This window comes from Myotis brandtii, unplaced genomic scaffold, assembly GCF_000412655.1.
Source record: "Myotis brandtii unplaced genomic scaffold, ASM41265v1 scaffold1085, whole genome shotgun sequence".
Classification (NCBI taxonomy): Eukaryota; Metazoa; Chordata; class Mammalia; order Chiroptera; family Vespertilionidae; genus Myotis; species Myotis brandtii.
This window is the reverse complement of record NW_005353692.1, coordinates 886072-904828: the sequence shown is the minus strand read 5'-3', so window position 1 is coordinate 904828 and position 18757 is coordinate 886072. Positions and strand designations below refer to the sequence as shown.

Sequence of the window (18757 nt, the reverse complement as noted above, 5' to 3'; positions counted from 1 at the left end):
GTGTGTGTGTGTGTGTGTGTGTGTGGATATATATGTACATATACATATATATCCTCACGTGAGGATGTTTTTCTATTGATTAGAGAGGATGGAGGAGAGAGAGAAAGAGAGAGAAGTATCCATGTGAGAGAAACACATCGGTTGGTTGCCTCCTGCACGTGCCCCGACTAGGGCCCAGTCTGGGGAGGAGCTTGCAACTGAGATACGTGCCCTTGACCGAAATGAATCCGGGACCCATCGGTCTGCAGGCTGATGCTCTATCCACTGAGTCAAACCGGCTAGGGCTAATTTCTGAATCTTTTTAGTCAGTTGACAGTGACAACTTTATATGATCTTTGTCTTCTCTTTTGGGTTTATCTTCCAGTTTGACTTTGAAGGATCACTTTCCCCAGTAATTGCACCCAAAAAAGCAAGGCCTTCTGAGACGGGATCTGATGAGGTAAGTATTATTTCTTGCTAATATAAATTGCCCTGTAGATACTTTTACTAGTCTCCCATTTCTGTGGTATGCCTACGGATTAATTGGGCTTCACAGATACTGCGTTTTTTCAGAATTGAAGGTTTGTGGCAACCCTTCATCGAGCAAGTCAGCTGGTGCCATTTTCCCGACAGAGTTGCTCACTTCGTGTCCCTGTGTCACATTTTGATAAATATTGCAGTATTTCAAACATTTTCATTATTATTACATTTGTTATGGTGATCTGTGGTCAGTCATCTTTGATGTTACTATTGTAATTGTTTTGAGTCTCTACAAACTGCACCCATATGAGATGGTGAACTTACTGGATACATGTGTGTTTTGACTACTTCACTGATTGGCCATTCCCATTCCCTGTTTCCCTCTCCTTGGGCTGCCCTTTTTCCTGTGGCACAACTAATAATCCTACAAGGCCTCCACATTCAAGTGAAAGGAAGAGTCGCACATCTCCTGGGAAAAGTGCTGCGGAGATTGTGGAAACGACACAAAGGACTTAGAATATCATGGCCATCACTCAGCTGTTTTGATATTCTTTTTATGTTTTAGCATTGTGCTTTTTTTTTTTCCATATTCTTATAGCAGCTTAATGTGAAATGGAACTTGAATTGCTTTAATTGAATTTTTTAAATGACAACATTACAAGGAGGCATGATTTAAAAATCAAATCTGTTTCTTCTCAGGATTGGGAGTATTTACTGAATTCAGACTACCACCAGAAGGTTGAGTCTCATCTTTTGAACAGATCTTTATGTCTGAGCCCTCTGGAAGTCTCTCAGATAAAGGATGAGGACTTGTCACAGAATCTCAGTCTGGATTCTTCTACACTTCTCTTCTCTCACATACCTGCAATGTTTTTTGTTCTTCACCTTGTCTATGAGGAGCTTAAATTGAATACTCTGATGGGAGAAGGAATTCATTCACTTGTTGACCTCCTTGTTCAGTTGGCAAGGTAAATATTGTGTGTAGAGTGAAAACTTCTAGGAGTGCTCAGGTGACTCAGAAATTGGCCTTCTTAAGAACCCTGAGCATTTTTTAAGAACCACAGAATTGTTTGAAGATATTGGCTATGTAAGAGCCTGTGGATCATGCTAGGGTTGCTATGAACAGCGGGAAGTCACAAAATATGTTAAACACTGGGGGTGACCTGTTGAGCATTTCATGTTGACAAGATGACTGGCTGCACTGTGGTGGAAGTTCTATAACAATACCTGCAGTACTGTAACAATACCTACATTCTGATGGTTCTTACAGTTCAGAGAATCGCAGTTTAGCTACATAAATTGTCAAACAAGGCCAGGGAGTCATGATCCCCATTTAATGATGAGAAAACCTGTCTGAGTGTGTTTCCAAGACATTTGGCTAGCTGTGGGCTCTGCTGCGCTGTGTTGTCACTGTCTGTGATCATCCCTGTCTTCCAGGTTCCTAGTGGATCTACATTTAAATTGTTCTAACAATGCTCTTTAATAGCCTTGTGTTTCGCACTGAATTCTAAAAGTCACACTTGGGTGTTGTTTAAGCTTTGTGATCCTTGATGATAAAGAAAGTTGAATGGAATCAAAATGTCAATGTCTTTAGTTAAGGTTACAGCACATTTTCTAATTACTGTGATCTTCCTTTAGATACTGAAATTATTTTCTGGGACATGACAGTTTTCATTGTTTGATTTCTCTTAGGACAAATCATTACTATCATGAAAATTCTTTTGTAATGAAATAATTTCCAAACCCTAACATGGGCTCTCTGAAATAAGTAACATTTGTATAATGTTTTACATTTTATAAGATATTTTTCACATATCTTGTTTAGTTTTAAAACTTTACAGTGAATTTGCTGGTGTTTCCCCATTTTCTGGAAGAAAATTTCAGGTTCTAGAGATGATTTGTGGAAGATCACACAGCTAATAAGTAATGGAGGAGAACCTAGACCTCAGTGTTTTTACAGTAGTTTCACCTCCACAAAATTTGTTTAGCAAAAGGAGTTTAGGTTGCTTTTATCATATTGGGCTCTGGAAAGTTCAGAAATAGAATAAAGAGATTCTAGATTTGATTATCTTCTTTCTCATAGGTAAGTTTTTAAAATGGAAAGTTCTATCGATGAACCCTAATCTTGGGGGAAAATGTTGTAATACCTTCCTTGTTATTTCTATTTTATATTTTCTTATTGTTTTAGGGACTTAAAATTGGAGCCTTACTTAGATCATTACTACAGGGATTACCCAACACTTGTCAGAACTACTGGACAGGTGTGCACAATTGATCAAGGTAAGCATCTGTGTTGATAAAGATTTTGTGAACAGTGTAGTGACATTTGCTTGTATTTTTCTTACCATCAGTCCCTAAGTCAGGGGGCAGGGCCTTCCCACTAGGCAGATTTTAGTTTGTGATTGATCTTTGATTTGCAGTAAGCCATAACTTCCTCAGTATGTGGGCGAATTATATTCATCCTTAAGGTTCTGAGTTGCAGAAGCTTAGCTTCTACTGCGAAGTATGCTGTGTCCAAGACCTGTGCTTGTCATTCCAGTTAGTAATATTAAAAATTCAGTTCCTCAGTTGCACTGGCGACGTTTCAAGTGCTTAGTAGCTGCATGGGGCTAGTGGTTGCCATATTGGAACATGTTCATTACCACTGTACTGTCTTAGACCCTGAGCTAAAGGGACTCAGGCTTGGGGCCCAGTGTAAGAACAGAGAGGAATCCTGACTGTCTCTTCTGTTTTCTCACCTTTCAGGTTAGGGCAGAAAATTTTGGTTAGATTCTTTATATGTCTTGAGCATAAAAATTTGCTGAATTTCTATCTAGCAGGGGATAAAATAATAGTCATTCAAATTCTACATATTATAATACAGACAGTTTACTTACTGTGGCAGGAAAAATGGAACATTTTGGAAAATAGGGAAAAATGTTATTCCGATTGATAACAGTATCTGTCATTTGAAAATATTTTCCCTTTAGAATAAAAGATAATTTTCCTAATGTATTCTTTTATGTCTATAAACATTTATCTAATTTTAAAGGTCAAACAGGGTTTATGCATCATCCATCATTTTTTACTTCTGAGCCACCAAGTATTTACCAGTGGGTGAGTTCTTGTCTGAAGGGTGAAGAAATGCCACCCTACCCTTACCTCCCTGGCATCTGTGAAAGAAGCCGACTTGTAGTTTTGGTATGTACTCATACTATTGCCTAACTTGTTTGTTTTTCTCTTTTTCTTTTAAAATATGGTTTAAAAATTATACAGTAAAATTAACTTTAAAAATTTTGTGTGCAGTTCTGTGAATTTCAACAAACATGTAGATTTATGTATTCACCACCATAACTAGGATACAGAATAGACCTCCTCCCTTCCAACAAATTTTCCCTTATACTTTTGAGATTCATGCAGGTGTTCCCTGTACCAGCAGTTGTGAATATAGCTGCTGTAATCATTCAGGTTTCTGAGTGAACATAAGTTTTCATTTCTTTAAAGTAGATACCCAGAGGTGGGATTGATGGTTATGTAGTAAGTATATATTTAGTTTTTAAGAAACTGTAAACTATTTTCACACTGACTGTACCATTTTACATTTCCCCAGCAGTGTGTGAGCATTCCAATGTCCCTGCATTTTTGTCAGTGTTTGCTATTGTCATGATTTCTAATTTTTGCCATCTTGGTACATGTGCAGTGATATCTCATTTGGTTTTAATTTGCATTTCCTTAATGGCTAGTGATATTTTGAGCATTCTAGATAATGAAATTTTGTCAGATATGTGGATTGCAAATATTTTCTCCTAGTTTGCATCTTGTCATGTCTCATCATTCTCTTAGTGTTTATTTTGTAGAGCAAAACTGTTCAATTTTGATGAAGCCAGTTTATCCAGTTTTTTTCTTTTATGGATAGTGCTTTTGGTGTCATATGTAAGAATTCATTGTTTAACTTCAGAACACAAGATTTTCTCCCTGTTTCCTTGTAGAAATTTTATAGTTGTATGATTTACATTTAGAGCAACGATCCACTTTGATAATTTTTTATAAGGCATGAGGTTTAAGTTGAGGTTCTTATTCAATCTGGATGTCCAAATCTTTTAGCACTATTTGTTGAAAAGATTATTGTTTCTTTGTTGCTTTTACAGTTTTGTTAAAAGTCAGTTGACCACATTCTTTTTTTTTTAATATTTTTTCCCTTTATTGAATAAGATATTACAAATGTGTCCTTATCCCCCCAATGTCCCCTCATCCCCCCAATCCTGCGACCACATTCTTATGGGTCAATTTCTGGGCCTTTTAATCTGGTCCACTGATCTGTGTTGCAACACAGTCTTGATTACTGTAGCTTTAAAAGTAAGTCTTAAAACTGATTAGTATGACTCCTCCCATTAACTCTTTTTCAATATTGTTTTAGCTATTTTAGTTCCTTTGCTTTTTCATTTAAATTTTTTAACCAGTTTGTCTGTAGCTTCCCAGGTACCAACCCCCCCACCCCCCCAGAGAAATACATTATTTATTGTTAAAAATTAGTTCATTTTGCATAGTTGGGACATGTCCATGGTCAAATCTTAGAGTAAGAACCAAAGGGCATCTGGAAAGGTGAGCTTTTTCAGCACCTGTCTCTCGGTCCCCTGGCCCTCGAGCAGCCTGCGCACAGGTCCTTTATGGACCCTCAGGCTCACAGGAGAACCGTGTGCTTTTGTCTTCCTCCCACATGTCAGTGGACACACCCATCTTTTCTTCACTCTGCCTCTGCCTTCATGTTGAGGAAGGCTTCACAACCCGTGTGCTCTGACACAGACATGCAGAATGGTGATTCTGCTCTTTTAAATAAATGATAATGTGAGAATCTAACATACTATTTATTATTTTAACTTTTTTGGTGTACATTTTAGTGGCATTAAATACATCCACAGTGTATTCAGAATAGCTTACTCCCAGAACTTTTGCATTTCTTGCAGATTGTGTGGAAGCATTTAAGTTAAACCACCAAATTTTTGGTCTTGCTCAATGGGGTGGACCCAGTGTATTTCTAACCAAAAAAGGGAGCCAGAGAATTATTGATATGCCATAATTCTTCAACCTCCAACCTAAATACATTAGTCAACTTACAGATATTCACATTATAACTTTTCTTTGTTAGATTTGATGCCTGGTATATAGAATTTTAAGATCTTCCAGTTTTGTACTAAAATTCAGTAAAATCATGCTACTCCTTCAAAAAAAAAAGTGTCACTGCAGGTACAGATCTTAGTGGTGGGACAGATATTCAAAAGAGAACCATGGCCCTGGCCGGTGTTTCTCAGTGGTTGGCTCTTGAATCAAAGGGTCACAGGTTCGATTCTTAGTCAGGGCACAGGGCACATACCAGGGTTGTGGCTTTCACTCCCCAGACCCAGTGGGGGCACATGTGGTTGGCAACCAGTCGATCACATTGATGTTTTGTTCTCTCTCCCTCCCTCCTTTCTTCCCTTCCATTTTCTCTGAAAAGCAATGGAAAAAATATCCTCAGGTGAGATTAACAACAATAACAAAAAAAGAGACTCTTGATGGCAGAAGTGGGAAAAGGGTTAGGGTCAGAGGGTTAGGGTTCACCTAACCGGAAATGACCTGAATGCCCATCTGAACAAAGTTGGTACATCTGTATAATGGAATACTGCTCAGCAGTAGAAAGAAACAAGCTCCTGATAGATGTGGTTAATGTGGATGGATCTCAAAGGCATACTCACTAAGTAGGACACAGAAGACCACACATTTGTGGTTCCGTTCACATGACACTGTAGAAGAGGCAAACTGCAGGGACAGAACACAGATGAGTTGTCTCTGGTGCTGGTGCAGGGAGGAGCAGATGGACCACGAAGGGCACTGCGGACCTTTCTGGAGTGAGGACAGTATTCGTATCATGATTGTGATAGTGGGGATGGGACTGTGAAACATTTGTCAAAGCACAGAGCTGTACCCCAAAAATGGATGAACTGTCCTATATGTAATGATAACCCAGTCATTTAAAAAACATGTTAATTTCCTCCTTCTGCAGAGTATTGCGCTCTACATTCTTGGTGATGAAAGCTCTGTTTGTGATGAATCCTCACACTATTTATCGAGAATTTCTCTAGGTAAGTCAGTGTAATGTTAGACTCTGCAAACAAAATTTTATAAATATTGATATCAGAGTTGAAATTAAAAAATAGTTTTGTGTTTGTTTAGAAACCACATCTTACCTCATTGTAGAGGTTTTATCTTACACTGTTCTGGTCTAAGTCCACAACTGAATTTCAGAGACCAGGATGACTTAAAAATCTAACTTCATACTTTTAATGTACCTTATTTCATACTTTTAGAAGGATTATTTGTTTATTTTTTAGAAGGATTATTTTAACTTCAGGGAAATTATACTTTCCAGCCTGCTTATTTTATTATTTTCTGGGAGTTGTTTGTTAAAGCTTTATTTCCAAATTTCTTGTGCATGTTATGTATTTTTTTTACCAGGAAGACTATCAAAATAAAGATTCGTTTTGTTATCTTGTAGCCCCCCAAAAGTCACAAGCAGAACAAGAGGAAAACAGGTGACTTTTATTCAGATTGTGCTTTTATATTAAATATATGAAACTTGATTGTGTGTCACTCTTCTGTTTAATAACTGTTTTGTTTTCCTACAGGTTTAGTTTCAGGCATTCTCCATCAGTTTCTAGTCTGGCTGAAAGATTGGTTGTCTGGATGGCTAATGTAGGTAAGGCTGTCTTTACTCTATGTGTTATTGGACTGGCAGTGAGAATCCTCTGCTTCCCTGGACACTCCATCCTCACGAAGCCCATCTTCCTCAAGGCAAGCTAGATCTGGAGGCATGAGGAGAGAAGGTCCCACAGGGTTGACATTATGGCCTATCAAGCCACACTTCCTTTCCCTAACAGTTTCACAACTTTCATATGACATCAGCAATACTAGCTTCTGATCTCTGGGCCTCAGAATGGAGAGCACCAATCACTGCACACCAGACCTTAAGCCATTGTCATACTCAGATATCAGAAGGGAGTATTCCTGGCAAAACCTAAAAGTAATTGTATAAACATTGCAGGTGTGCTTTGGAAGGGTATAGGCCAGGGATTTGAGGTGCCAAGATGAAGATTCATAGGTGGAGGGGGGAAGAAAAGAGTTTTCTACTCTCCAATCCTAACCCTGTGATTCTAGGTTTCAAACTGAGTAAAGTACTAAAGAAATTTTTCACAAAAATAACTTAAAAAACCAAATTACTTATATGAAGATATTAAAAAAAAAATGAAGATGTTTCTATATTAGAAAGTCATGCTCTAATGAATGTTACAGGATATTCCTGAATTCTTAAAGACTGCTCTAAATGACTTAGTTTTTCATTGTACTTCTTTGTATATCCTCTTCAAAATTATAATAATTGTCATTAGTATTACAGATAAGATACCTATGCTGAAAAAATAGTGGCCAACTTCTATCTATATGTTACATAATATTTAATAAAATTGTTATTCTCATATAAGGAACCATTTTTACCTTAAAAATTAATCAAGGTTCTATATTAATAGATAATATATAATTTATAAAATTAAGATATTATTTTAGGAAAAATAAAAATTTAATTAACGTGAAGATTTAAAAATTTTAAAAATGAAATGTGGCATACATACAAAAGAATTTTTGAAATGTTTAGAGAATAACAATAAAGTGAATATTGATGTACTGGTCACCCACCATTAGAAACAGAACATTGCTAGTGTGGTTGAAGACCCTTGTGTGTTTACTTCTGCATGGTGTCCTCCCACATAATCCACCACTAGAGGTAACCACTGTCCTACCTAAATTTTGTATTTCTTTTCTCATATATTTTTGTAGTTTTATCATCTTTATATATTGCTTAGTGTTTTATATTTTTGAACTTTATGTAAACATAAAAATAAAACTTTCTGCTATCTTGTTTTCTTCACTCAATATTGTTATTAAAAATTTAGAAAAATATATTTTTATTGATTTTAGAGAGGAAGGGAGAAAGAGAGAGATAGAAACATGAATGATGAGAGAGAATAATTGATTGGCTTCCTCCTGCACAGCCTGAAACCCGGGTATGTGCCCTGACCCAGAATTGAACCTCCTGGTTCAGAGGTCGATGCTCAACCACTGAGCCACACCATCTGGACTCAATATTTAAAGATTCATCCATGTTGACTCACGTAGCAGTAGGTCACTTGTTTTCATTGCTAAATACTTCATTGTTTGAATATTAAAACTTATTTATTCATTCTTTTTTTGTTGTTAATCCTCACCCAAGGATATTTTTTCATTGATTTTTAGAGAGAATGGAAGGGAGGGGGAAACAGAGAGAGAGAAACATCCATGTGAGAGAAACACATCGATTGGTTGCCTCCTGAATGTGCCCCAGTGGGGGCCAGGGATCCATTCTGCAACTGAGGTACATGCCCTTGACCAGAATCAAACTCAAGACCTTTCAGTCCTTGGGCCAATGCTCTTTCCACTCATCAAAACTGGCTGGGCCTTATTTATCCATTCTATTGATGCAAGCAATTGGGATGTTTCCTCCCTTCCCTTTTTTTGCCATAGTGAAACAACATTGCTAACAAATATTTTAATATTGTGTCCTGGTGCACATGTGCACAAGTTTCTGTATGGCTATTGTTGGACCATAGGGGTCGGCCTATCTGTACATGCCAAGTGTTTTCCAGTGTGGTTGTACCAGTACATAAGTAACCACCATCAACTGTGGTCGAGAAGTACTGTTGCTGTGCATAGTTGCCAATACTTGATATTGATTGACTTCCATATTTGTCTGTCAGGCTAGTGTGAACTTCTATTTTCTAGTGGTTTTAGTTTTGCGTTTCCACGATCACTCATTGGATAAACAATCTTTTCATATGTTTATTGACTCTTTGTATTTAATCTATGGAATGGTTTTTAAGTCCTTGGTGGTTTTCCTATTGTTTTAGTTGTCTTTTTCTTAAGGTTTTTTAGAATTTTGTAAAGAGACCTTTTCTGCTAATCCCTGATGTCAAGACACTAGCCTGATAGTAAGATGAATAAAATGAATTTCTTTCTTGTCAGAATAGATGTTTGTTAACTTTAGTCAGAGGGTAAACAGGAGAGTGGCAAGTCTAAATGCAAATGCAAATGTTTTCCTTTCGCCATCAGGTTTCACTTTAAGAGACTTGGAAACTCTTCCCTTTGGAATTGCTCTTCCCATTAGAGATGCAATTTATCACTGCCGAGAGCAGCCTGCTGCAGACTGGCCTGAGGCTGTGTGTCTCTTGATTGGACGCCAGGACCTATCCAAGCAGGCCTGTGAAGGAAACTTACCCAAAGGGAAATCTGTGAGTGTGAACACCAAAAGTTCAAGGTTCAGTTTGGCTTTAGTAACATCAAAGTAGGAATGTTCTACATTTCTTTTGTCTTTCTGCAAGCGTGTATATTATATTGCCTTTTTCATATTATGTGCCAGGTGGCATTTATAATTGGACAAATGTTATTAATTGTAAATTAAACATGAGAACAGGAGATTTTGGAATGCTTTGTCTTTCCTGGACCTTTCTTCACCTTGAGTGATCAGTAGAGCAACTACCATGGCTGACTCCCTACTTATATTGTATTGGTAATTAACTAATTTATAATTATGTGGGAAAAGCAAGAGCATAGATCCTGAATTTGAATAGTTAATATATAACTATTTTCTGTTTCATACATTTCTGATGAGTTGGCTTTCTTGAATTTAACCTTTGAATATTGTAAATATATCTGTTTAATCACATCAAACTGAAGCCCCAGGAAAAGGATTTTTTGGGGGGAGGGGACAGAGGGCACTAAGGTTTGAAAGATGTCTTAATGTTATCCCTTCTGAATACTGTCCTTCATCGGTCTTTAAAGAATGGGTTCTAAGGTAGAAAGTGAATTACATCATTACTCTCCAATTATTTCTTTTAAAATCAGCCTCTTTAAAAATTTAAAAATGGAATTTTTAAAATTTCTAAACTCGAGTTAACTTTAAAATCATAAATGGTGGTGCTGTATTAATGTGATCATCCCAGAGGGTCCAGAGGTGACAGTGGAAATTTGCCTAATCTCTTATTAGCCTTTGAACCAACAGATAATAATCAACACATTTTGACTATTTATAATCCACATCAGGTCTTAGGCTACTGATGCTTTAGAACCTGTGTCAAAATTTATTCCTGACATTAGTGTTGCCTCATGTAACTGTGACAGAATCTGTTTCCATGGGGATCCATCTTCAGCAGGGTCTGACCAGATAGTGCTCTTCAGTCTGCACCTACATAACAACTCTTATTTGAGTTAGTATTTGTTTTGTCTTAAACAGAAAACCAATTTTTTTGGGGGGGAGGGGTTAATACAATTTTATTCTTTCCTTGGCCAAGATAAGTTTTAGCATTTAGACCTCTTTTCACAGAGTAAGAGCAGTGTAACATTAGCACTGAAACCAAATGGTATTGATAATCATTCACCTGTATTTGTCATTTTAAGTAATTCTGTCTAAACTCAGTTCAGTTAGTTGAGGCTATATTGTATAACTCATCTAAATTTAACTTACTAGCTCTTTGGGTCTATATTTTATAGCTAACCCACCCATTAGAATATAGTTTCTTTTTAAAATTAGATAGTTCATAGGAACCGTAATAAATTTTTATGAACTAAATAAAAATGATTATTTAGCCCTATCTGCCATTATTTTTTTCATGTTAATACTGTTTCCATGTTAAATGTTGACAGAACTCTAGCATTTTAACTAGAAGTTAACCTTTTGTTAAAAGAAAATAAAACATTGAGGGAAAAGAAGATTTCATGCTATTCAAATCTGTGTTGAAGTCTGAATTACAGTGAAACCTTGGTTTTCTAACTAATTTGTTCCAGAAGGCTGTTTCGAGAAGTGATTTGCTGCAAAACAGAATCATTTTTTTCCCCATTAGAAATAATGTAAATTTTATTAATTCTTTCCAAACCCCCAAATGATTCCGTTTTGACCTTTCTTACATACAGTACATGTTTAATGTACTATTTAACCTAGAAACAAACACTTCTTTTTTTTAACTTATTAACCCCCGCCCCTCCAGCCTTAAATAAATCACTTTCAGCACTGGTTCCCCAGTTTCTTTCAAGGAGGTCAGTATGTGGCATCTGCTTTTTTACATATCTCCTCCTCCAAAATGCTGTCATTGGCTACCTGCTTTTCCTCTATCCAACAGTTTTCCTACCTCTTCAGTTGTCCGTGATCATTGTTTTTTTCACATCCTTAGTAACATTAGTACTCTTGATGGCCTCTGTAAGTTTTAAAATTATGCCAGTCCTCCATTTAGTCAACAACAAAAGCAAAACAAACAAACAAACAAACAAAAAAAACAACACAAAAATATTCACAGCACTGTTTCCTGAGATGTTAATAATCCTAGATTTAGCAGTAAACTGACTTGCATTCTCTCTTTTGTTTATGGCCTGAGAGACACTTTTTGTCATTCTGATGTATCAGCATGAAAGGGTTGTCAGGTCCAGAACCAAAGTTTATTCAACAACCCAGGCATTTTTTCCATGAACAACCTGGTCGAGAATCGAATTGTTCAAGATGGGAGAAGTTTGAGAGCTGAGGTTTGACTGTACTTGGACTGGAAGACTCATACTAAAAGCATACACTGAGCTTATGAGGACAGAATGATAATCAAGGATTGAACCCTTTTCATTTGTTTTGTTACATTCAGTCCCCTCCCTTTTAAGAAATTTTTATTTGGAACATATTTACAAACAAAAGTGAAAACCAGCCATGATCCATTGTATTTAAAATTCTAAAGGGAGAAAGTATTGTTCAGCTATCCTTGTTGCATATTCTGCATGCTTTTCTTTTCTACTTATATTAATAAAATATATTTAAATTAGTGTGGGTTCTTAAATAATAATGGGGGGGTGTCATATCTGTTTTCAAGATGTTTAGGATATAGTTAGATTTTTATAATTTATTAAATCCTTTTAAAGGAATCCTCCTCCTGACTCTTATCTCAAATTTAAACTTCTCTTGGCTCAATAAAGAATTTTTAAGTGGGCAGTTTAATTGTGCTGTAACAGAGAATTCTACGTTAGAGTCCTGGTACATAAGGGAATCCAAGTTTGCCTGCGTTTGAATGCATAGTTTTTCTCTGTTGGTGGTCAGATATGTCATCCTGGACATGCTCATGTCAGTCAGTGTGTGTTGACTGGTTTTTAAATTGTCACTACAACCAAGTCTGTTACTCAGGTGCTCTCATCAGATGTTCCTTCAGGAACAGAGACTGAGGAGGAAGATGATGGCATGAACGACATGAATCAGGAGGTTATGTCACTCATATGGAGTGAAGATTTAAGGGTGCAGGACGTGCGGAGGCTTCTTCAAAGTGCGCATCCTGTTCGTGTCAATGTGGTGCAGTACCCAGAGCTCAGTGACCATGAGTTCATTGAGGAGAAGGAAAACAGGTAATTGAAAGCATGAATTACCTCTCGGGGATTTTTTTTTAACGCTAAAACCCCAAAAATGGATACTTTAAAGTTAAAAGTACCATATGTTTTAAGTATTTATCCAACCTTAATACTCTATACATTTTCAACATATTTTGGCGTTTAATGAGGTAAATGTTGTACTTCAGACCCTCATCCTCTTGAAATACAGCTCTCTGCTCTTAGTTACCTTAAGAATTTATAAAGGAGAACACTGAACTCATCCTTGGACTTCTTGATCAGGAAAATATTTTGAATTTTTCTTGTGTTATTTTCAGTATAAACTTATACCAGTATTTTTTCCTTGCTCCCATTAGAAACTCTTAATAGTGATATGTAATATTGTATAAGCCTTCTCTTTTGCCATTCTCTAAAACTTATGTTCTTTATTACATTGCTAATACTAATTTATCCCTTGATAACTTGTACGATTCAGTAGTAATCAATGTAACATTCCAGAATTTTTGCCTTGGGGCAATTCAACTTAATTTTTATCAATTATAGTTGAAATTCAATATTATTTTATATTAGTTTCAGATATATAGTATAGTGGTTAGACATTATATAATTATGAAGTTATCCCCCAAATAATTCTAGCATCCACTTGGTATCATACATAGTTATTATAATACTAGAGGTTCAGTGCACGAATTTGTGCACAGGTGGGGTCTCTCAGGAGGAGGGACCATGGGAGGTTGGCTGTGGGAGTGCACTGACCACCAGGGGGCAGCTCCTGTGTTGAGTGTCTGTCCCCTGGTGGTCAGTGCACGTCGTTTGGTTGTTTGGTCGCTTAGGCTTTTATACATAGAGATTATTGATTTCCTCTGCTATACTTTATATCCCTATTGCCAGGGTTCTTGTTCCAGTATTAAGAAGAGTTCAGGAATCCGGAGAAGGGGCTGTGTGTAGATTAAATAGTCCAGAAACAAAATATAATTTTGAAAGGCATTTGGGGGTCAGAGGAGCCTAGTTTAAAGGAAACTAAGATCTCCTTGTCTCAGGACCCCATGCTTTTTATTAACACAAATTGTCCTGAGGTGAGGCAGAGATATACACTTCAAAGGGTCAGGGTTTCGTATTATACAGAGTCCCTTGTCAGATTGGGGAGAATTAGCCTATGGCTGTTCAAGTGTTTGGCCAGTAGGAGGCAATACAATGTATATTAAGATGCCCTGAGCTGTCTGGCAGCAAACAATCAATTTAATGTATCCTATTCAGGTTTGGGGAAATGCCATCAGCCATTCCCAGATTCAGCCCTGCTGTCATGCTGTAATTGGTTTCCGGCACCCTATCACCATTTTGTAACTACCACTTTGCACTTCTTAAATCCCTTCACCTTTTCCACCCCATCTTCTCCATTCTCTGGCAACCATCATTTTGTCTTCTGTATCTACGAGTCTTTTTCTGTTCTTGTCTGTTTATTTTATTTTTTAGATTCCACATATAAGTGAAATCATATGGTGTTTGTCTTTCTCTGTCTGACTTACTTCATTTCATATACCCTCTAGGTCCATCCATGTTGTTGCAAATGGCAAGATTTTATTCTTTTCTATGGCTGAGTAATATTCCATTACGTATATGTACCACATCTTCTTTATCTAATCATCTATTGATGTGCACATGGGTTGCTTCCATATCTTGGCTCTTGTAAATAATGCTGCAGTGAACATAGGGGTGCATATATCTTTGAAATAGTGTTTTAGATTTCTTTGGATATATACCCAGATGTGGAATTGCTGGGTCATAAGATAGTTCTATTTTTAATTTTTTTGAGTAACCTCCATATTGCTTTCCACGGTGGCTGCACAAATGCATTTGTACCAGCAGTGCACCAGGGTTCTCCTCCACATCCTTGCCAGTACCTGTTGTTTGTTGATTTATTGATGACAGCCATTCTAACTGGCAGGTGGGAGGTGCTATCTGATTGGGTTTTAATATGCATTTCTCTGACAATTAGTGACTTTGAGCATCTTTTCATATGTTATTCATTTTCTTTGGGTATTTGCACTATTTAGGGAGTAGGTTCTTCTATGTGGGAGCTTTTTTGTACAGGGGGTAAGTTGGGGTTTTTCAGGGAGCCCTATTTGGTGCCTCCTCCGTTATTTTCTTTCCTCAGTCTATGCAAGTGGCTCTGGTCGCCATATCTCCTGGGATGCTGGAGAGCTGCCACCCTAGCTCTTGGGCTCAGGAATATAAAGCCTTCTAGAGGAAGGGGACACTCAAGTTCTCTGGCATAGCCTAAGGTATGGGTGTGCTTGGTGGAGTTGGGGAGAACTCGTTGCCATTTGGAGCTTGATAAGAAGGGTGGGCTTAGGGCTTGGAAAGTGCCACTTCTGGCAGGTTTGGAAATTTACAAATAAATTCTTGTATATTGGTGGTAAAAACACCATTATGTCCTCTATGGAGAAGTGTCTAATCACTTTTTAATTGGATTGTTTGTTTGTTTTGGTGTTGAGTTGTATGAGTTCTTTATAAATTTTGGATATTAACCCCTTATCAGATGTACATTGGCGAATATCTTCTGTTCAGTAGGTTGTCTTTTTGTTTTGTTGATAGTTCAATTTAGATTTTAAAATTCTCTCCAGTGTCTTTATCTGCCTGCTCTCTGTTACCTGTCATCTCTGCCACTGTTTTTTCCTTTCTTACTCTAGGACTTAAAACTTTTAGAGAAGGACCATCCACACTTAGCTTCAGGCTAGTGAAGGTCTGAGTCAGTCATAACTCCCTATCTCTATTTCCTTCCCATATGGACCCAGCTATTTGTCACTATTAATGAGGAAATGGAGTGACAGAGATGCTGTGTGAGAGCATAGTCTATAGCATGGACTCTGGGCTATGCCTGGCCAGTATCTGCTGGGTGACTTTGAATAAATTACTAACCTCTTGCTGCCTCAGTTGCTGCCTCTATAAGAAGCTCGATTGTAGTGTTCATACCTCACAAGGTTTTGTGTATCAAGTGTGTTATCTATCCTATGTAATAAAGAGGTAATACGCAAAAAGACCATCATGCCCTTGCACAAGATGGTTGCCCCTATGTGGCCACAAGATGGCCGGCAGGGGAGGCAGTTGTGGGCGATCAGGCCAGCAGGGGAGGTCATTGGGGGGACCAAGCCTACAGGGGAGAGCAGTTGGGGGTGACCAGGCTGGCAGGGGAGGGCAGTCAGGGCTGACCGGACCTGCAGGGGAGGGCAGTTGGGGGCGATTGGGTCGGCAGGGGAGCAGTTAGGCGTCAATCAGGCTGGCAGGGGAGCAGTTAGGGGGCGGTCAGGCTGGCAGGCAGAAGTGGTTAGGGGCAATCAGGCAGGCGGGCAGGCGAGAGGTTGGGAGCCACCAGTCCTGGATTGTGAGAGGGATCAGACATCCCCTGAGGGGTCCCTGATTGGAGAGGGTGCAGGCCGGGCTGAGGGACACCCCCCCAGTGCATGAATTTCATGCACTGGGCCTCTAGTCTAAATATAAAAGGCTAATATGCTAAGTGTTTGACCATCTGGGTAATGACATCACGCAGCAACGCCCGGCTTCCTCTCCCTAGCAACGACTAGCCTCCTTGCAGTTTCTTCAGCCCAGGAACATGACTTGCTTTATAGCCAGGTGGAAACATTTTACACTGTAATCAAATGTCTGTGAAGCGTTTTCCTGTGCCTCATCTCATTTGATCCTCACAGAAGTCCTGGAATAGGTAGATAGGAGACTTGGTGGAATCCTATTTTCTTTTTATTAGCTGGAAAATGGAGATTTAGAAAACTTAGAAACTTTACCTGACTGAAAAGAAGTAAGAAATGGTGGACCTTGAAAATGACTTCAGGTTTTCTCACTAGGGAGAATATAGTCAAACACTGCTGCAGTTAAATATTTTACCTCTTGTTCTCCCTGCATCTTGACCTGACTGAAAAGAAGTAAGAAATGGTGGACCTTGAAAATGACTTCAGGTTTTCTCACTAGGCAGAATATAGTCAAACACTGCTGCAGTTAAATATTTTACCCTTTGTTCTCCGTGCGTGATCTACAATAATAATGTGCTTCGTGTTGATATTTACTGCTGTGTTGCTGACAATTACCTGAAAGAGAAGTTGGGGTGCTTCACTGGGCTGGAAAAAGTTTAGCTAAATCAGAAAGCAGGTCTAATTAAGCAAGTTTTATATTAGAGGCCCTGTGCACGAATTCATGCACATGTGGGGTCCCTCGGCCTGGCCAGTGATCAGGGCTAATCGGGGCTGGCAGGCAGTGGGGAGGGACTGCGGGAGGTTGGCTGGCCAGGGGGAGGGGCCGTGGGAGGTTGGCCGCCCCAATCAGGGCCATCGGCTGGCCAGCCAGGGGATGGGAGAGGCCGCGGGAGGTTGGCCAACCAGCCGGGGGGAGGGGCTGCGAGAGCTTGGCTGGCTATGGGAGCGCACTGACCAGGGGGCAGCTCCTGCATTGAGCCTCTACCCCCTGGTGACAGTGTGTCATCATAGCTACTGGCTGACCGGTTGTAATGGTTGCTTAGGCTTTTATATATCTACTAGAGGCCCAGTGCACAAATTTGTGCACCAGTGGAGTCCCTCGGCCTGGCCTGAGGATCAGCTGAAACTGGCTCTCCGACATCCCCTGAGGGGTCCTGGATTGCGAGAGGGCACAGGCCAGGCCAAGGGACCCCACTGGTGCACGATCGGTGCTGGGGAGGGACTGCGGGAGGGCTCCAGGGCATGTCTGGCCCATCTCGCTCAGTCCTGATTGGCTGGACCCCAGCAGCAAGCTAACCTACGGGTCAGAGTGTCTACCCCTGGTGGTCAGTGCACCAGTCATAGTGACTGGTTGACCGGTCGACTGTCTGCCCCCTGGAGGCTCTGATTCAGGTGGTGTCCCTTGAATCAGAGCGAGGGGTTGAGTGGCCTTAGCATATCATTAGCATATTACACTGATTGGTTGAACAAATGACTGGATGACTGGACACTTAGCATATTAGGCTTTTATTATAGGCCTAGAGGCCTGGTGCATGAAATTCGTGCACGGGGGGGGGGTGTCCCTCAGACCAGCCTGCACTCTCTCCAATCTGGGACTCCTCAGGAGATGTCCGACTGCTGGTTTAGGCCTGATCCCACCTAAACCAGCAGTCAGACATTCCTCTCACAATCCGGGACCGCTGCCTGCCTGCCTGATTGCCCCTAACTCCCTTCCCCTGCTGGTCTAGTCACCCCCAACTGCCCTCCCCTGCCGGTCTGGTCGCCCCTAACTGCTCTCCCCTATTGGCCAGATCGCCCCTAACCACCCTGCTTCGGTCCCTGCCACCATGGCTTTGTCCAGAAGGATGTCCAGATGGATGTCCGAAAGATGTCCAATCTAATTAGCCTATTACATACACACACACACACACACACACACACACACACACACACACACAGATAGACATATACATACACACACACACACACACACACACACATACATACATACATACTAGTGGCCTGGTGCATGAAATTCGTGCATGGGGGAGCGGGTGTTCCTCAGCCCGGCCTGCACCCTCTCCAATCTGGGACCCCTCGAAGGATGTCCTACTGCCAGTTTACAGTGATTAGGCCTAAACCGGCAGTCAGACATCCCTCTCACAATCCAGGACTGCTGGCTCCTAACCGCTCACCTGCCTGCCTGCCTGCCTGATTGCCTCTAACCATTCTGCCTGCCGGCCTGCCTCACTGATGGCCTGCTTGCCCCCAACTCGCCCCCCTGCTGGTCTGCTTACCCCCCAATGGCCCCGCCCCCCACCAGCCTGATCACCCACAACTACCCTCCCCTCTTGGCCTCTAACCGCCTCTACCTCGGCCCCGCCACC

The 18757-nt window shown here is 39.9% G+C and overlaps 1 protein-coding gene across 5 annotated transcripts in view; it reads left to right on the top strand.

Moving 5' to 3' along the window:
* The window catches only part of ANAPC1 (anaphase promoting complex subunit 1), a 104976-nt gene that overhangs the window by 38499 nt on the left and 47720 nt on the right, over positions 1–18757 (top strand). For all 5 annotated transcript variants that reach the window (XM_014542754.1, XM_005857216.2, XM_014542758.1 and 2 more), the window contains 9 exons: positions 365–439; positions 1159–1427; positions 2648–2739; positions 3491–3639; positions 6479–6557; positions 6971–7007; positions 7101–7171; positions 9613–9791; positions 12713–12927. In XM_014542754.1, coding sequence (XP_014398240.1) covers positions 365–439; positions 1159–1427; positions 2648–2739; positions 3491–3639; positions 6479–6557; positions 6971–7007; positions 7101–7171; positions 9613–9791; positions 12713–12927 — 1166 coding nt within the window. The remainder of the gene's footprint in view (positions 1–364; positions 440–1158; positions 1428–2647; positions 2740–3490; positions 3640–6478; positions 6558–6970; positions 7008–7100; positions 7172–9612; positions 9792–12712; positions 12928–18757) is intronic.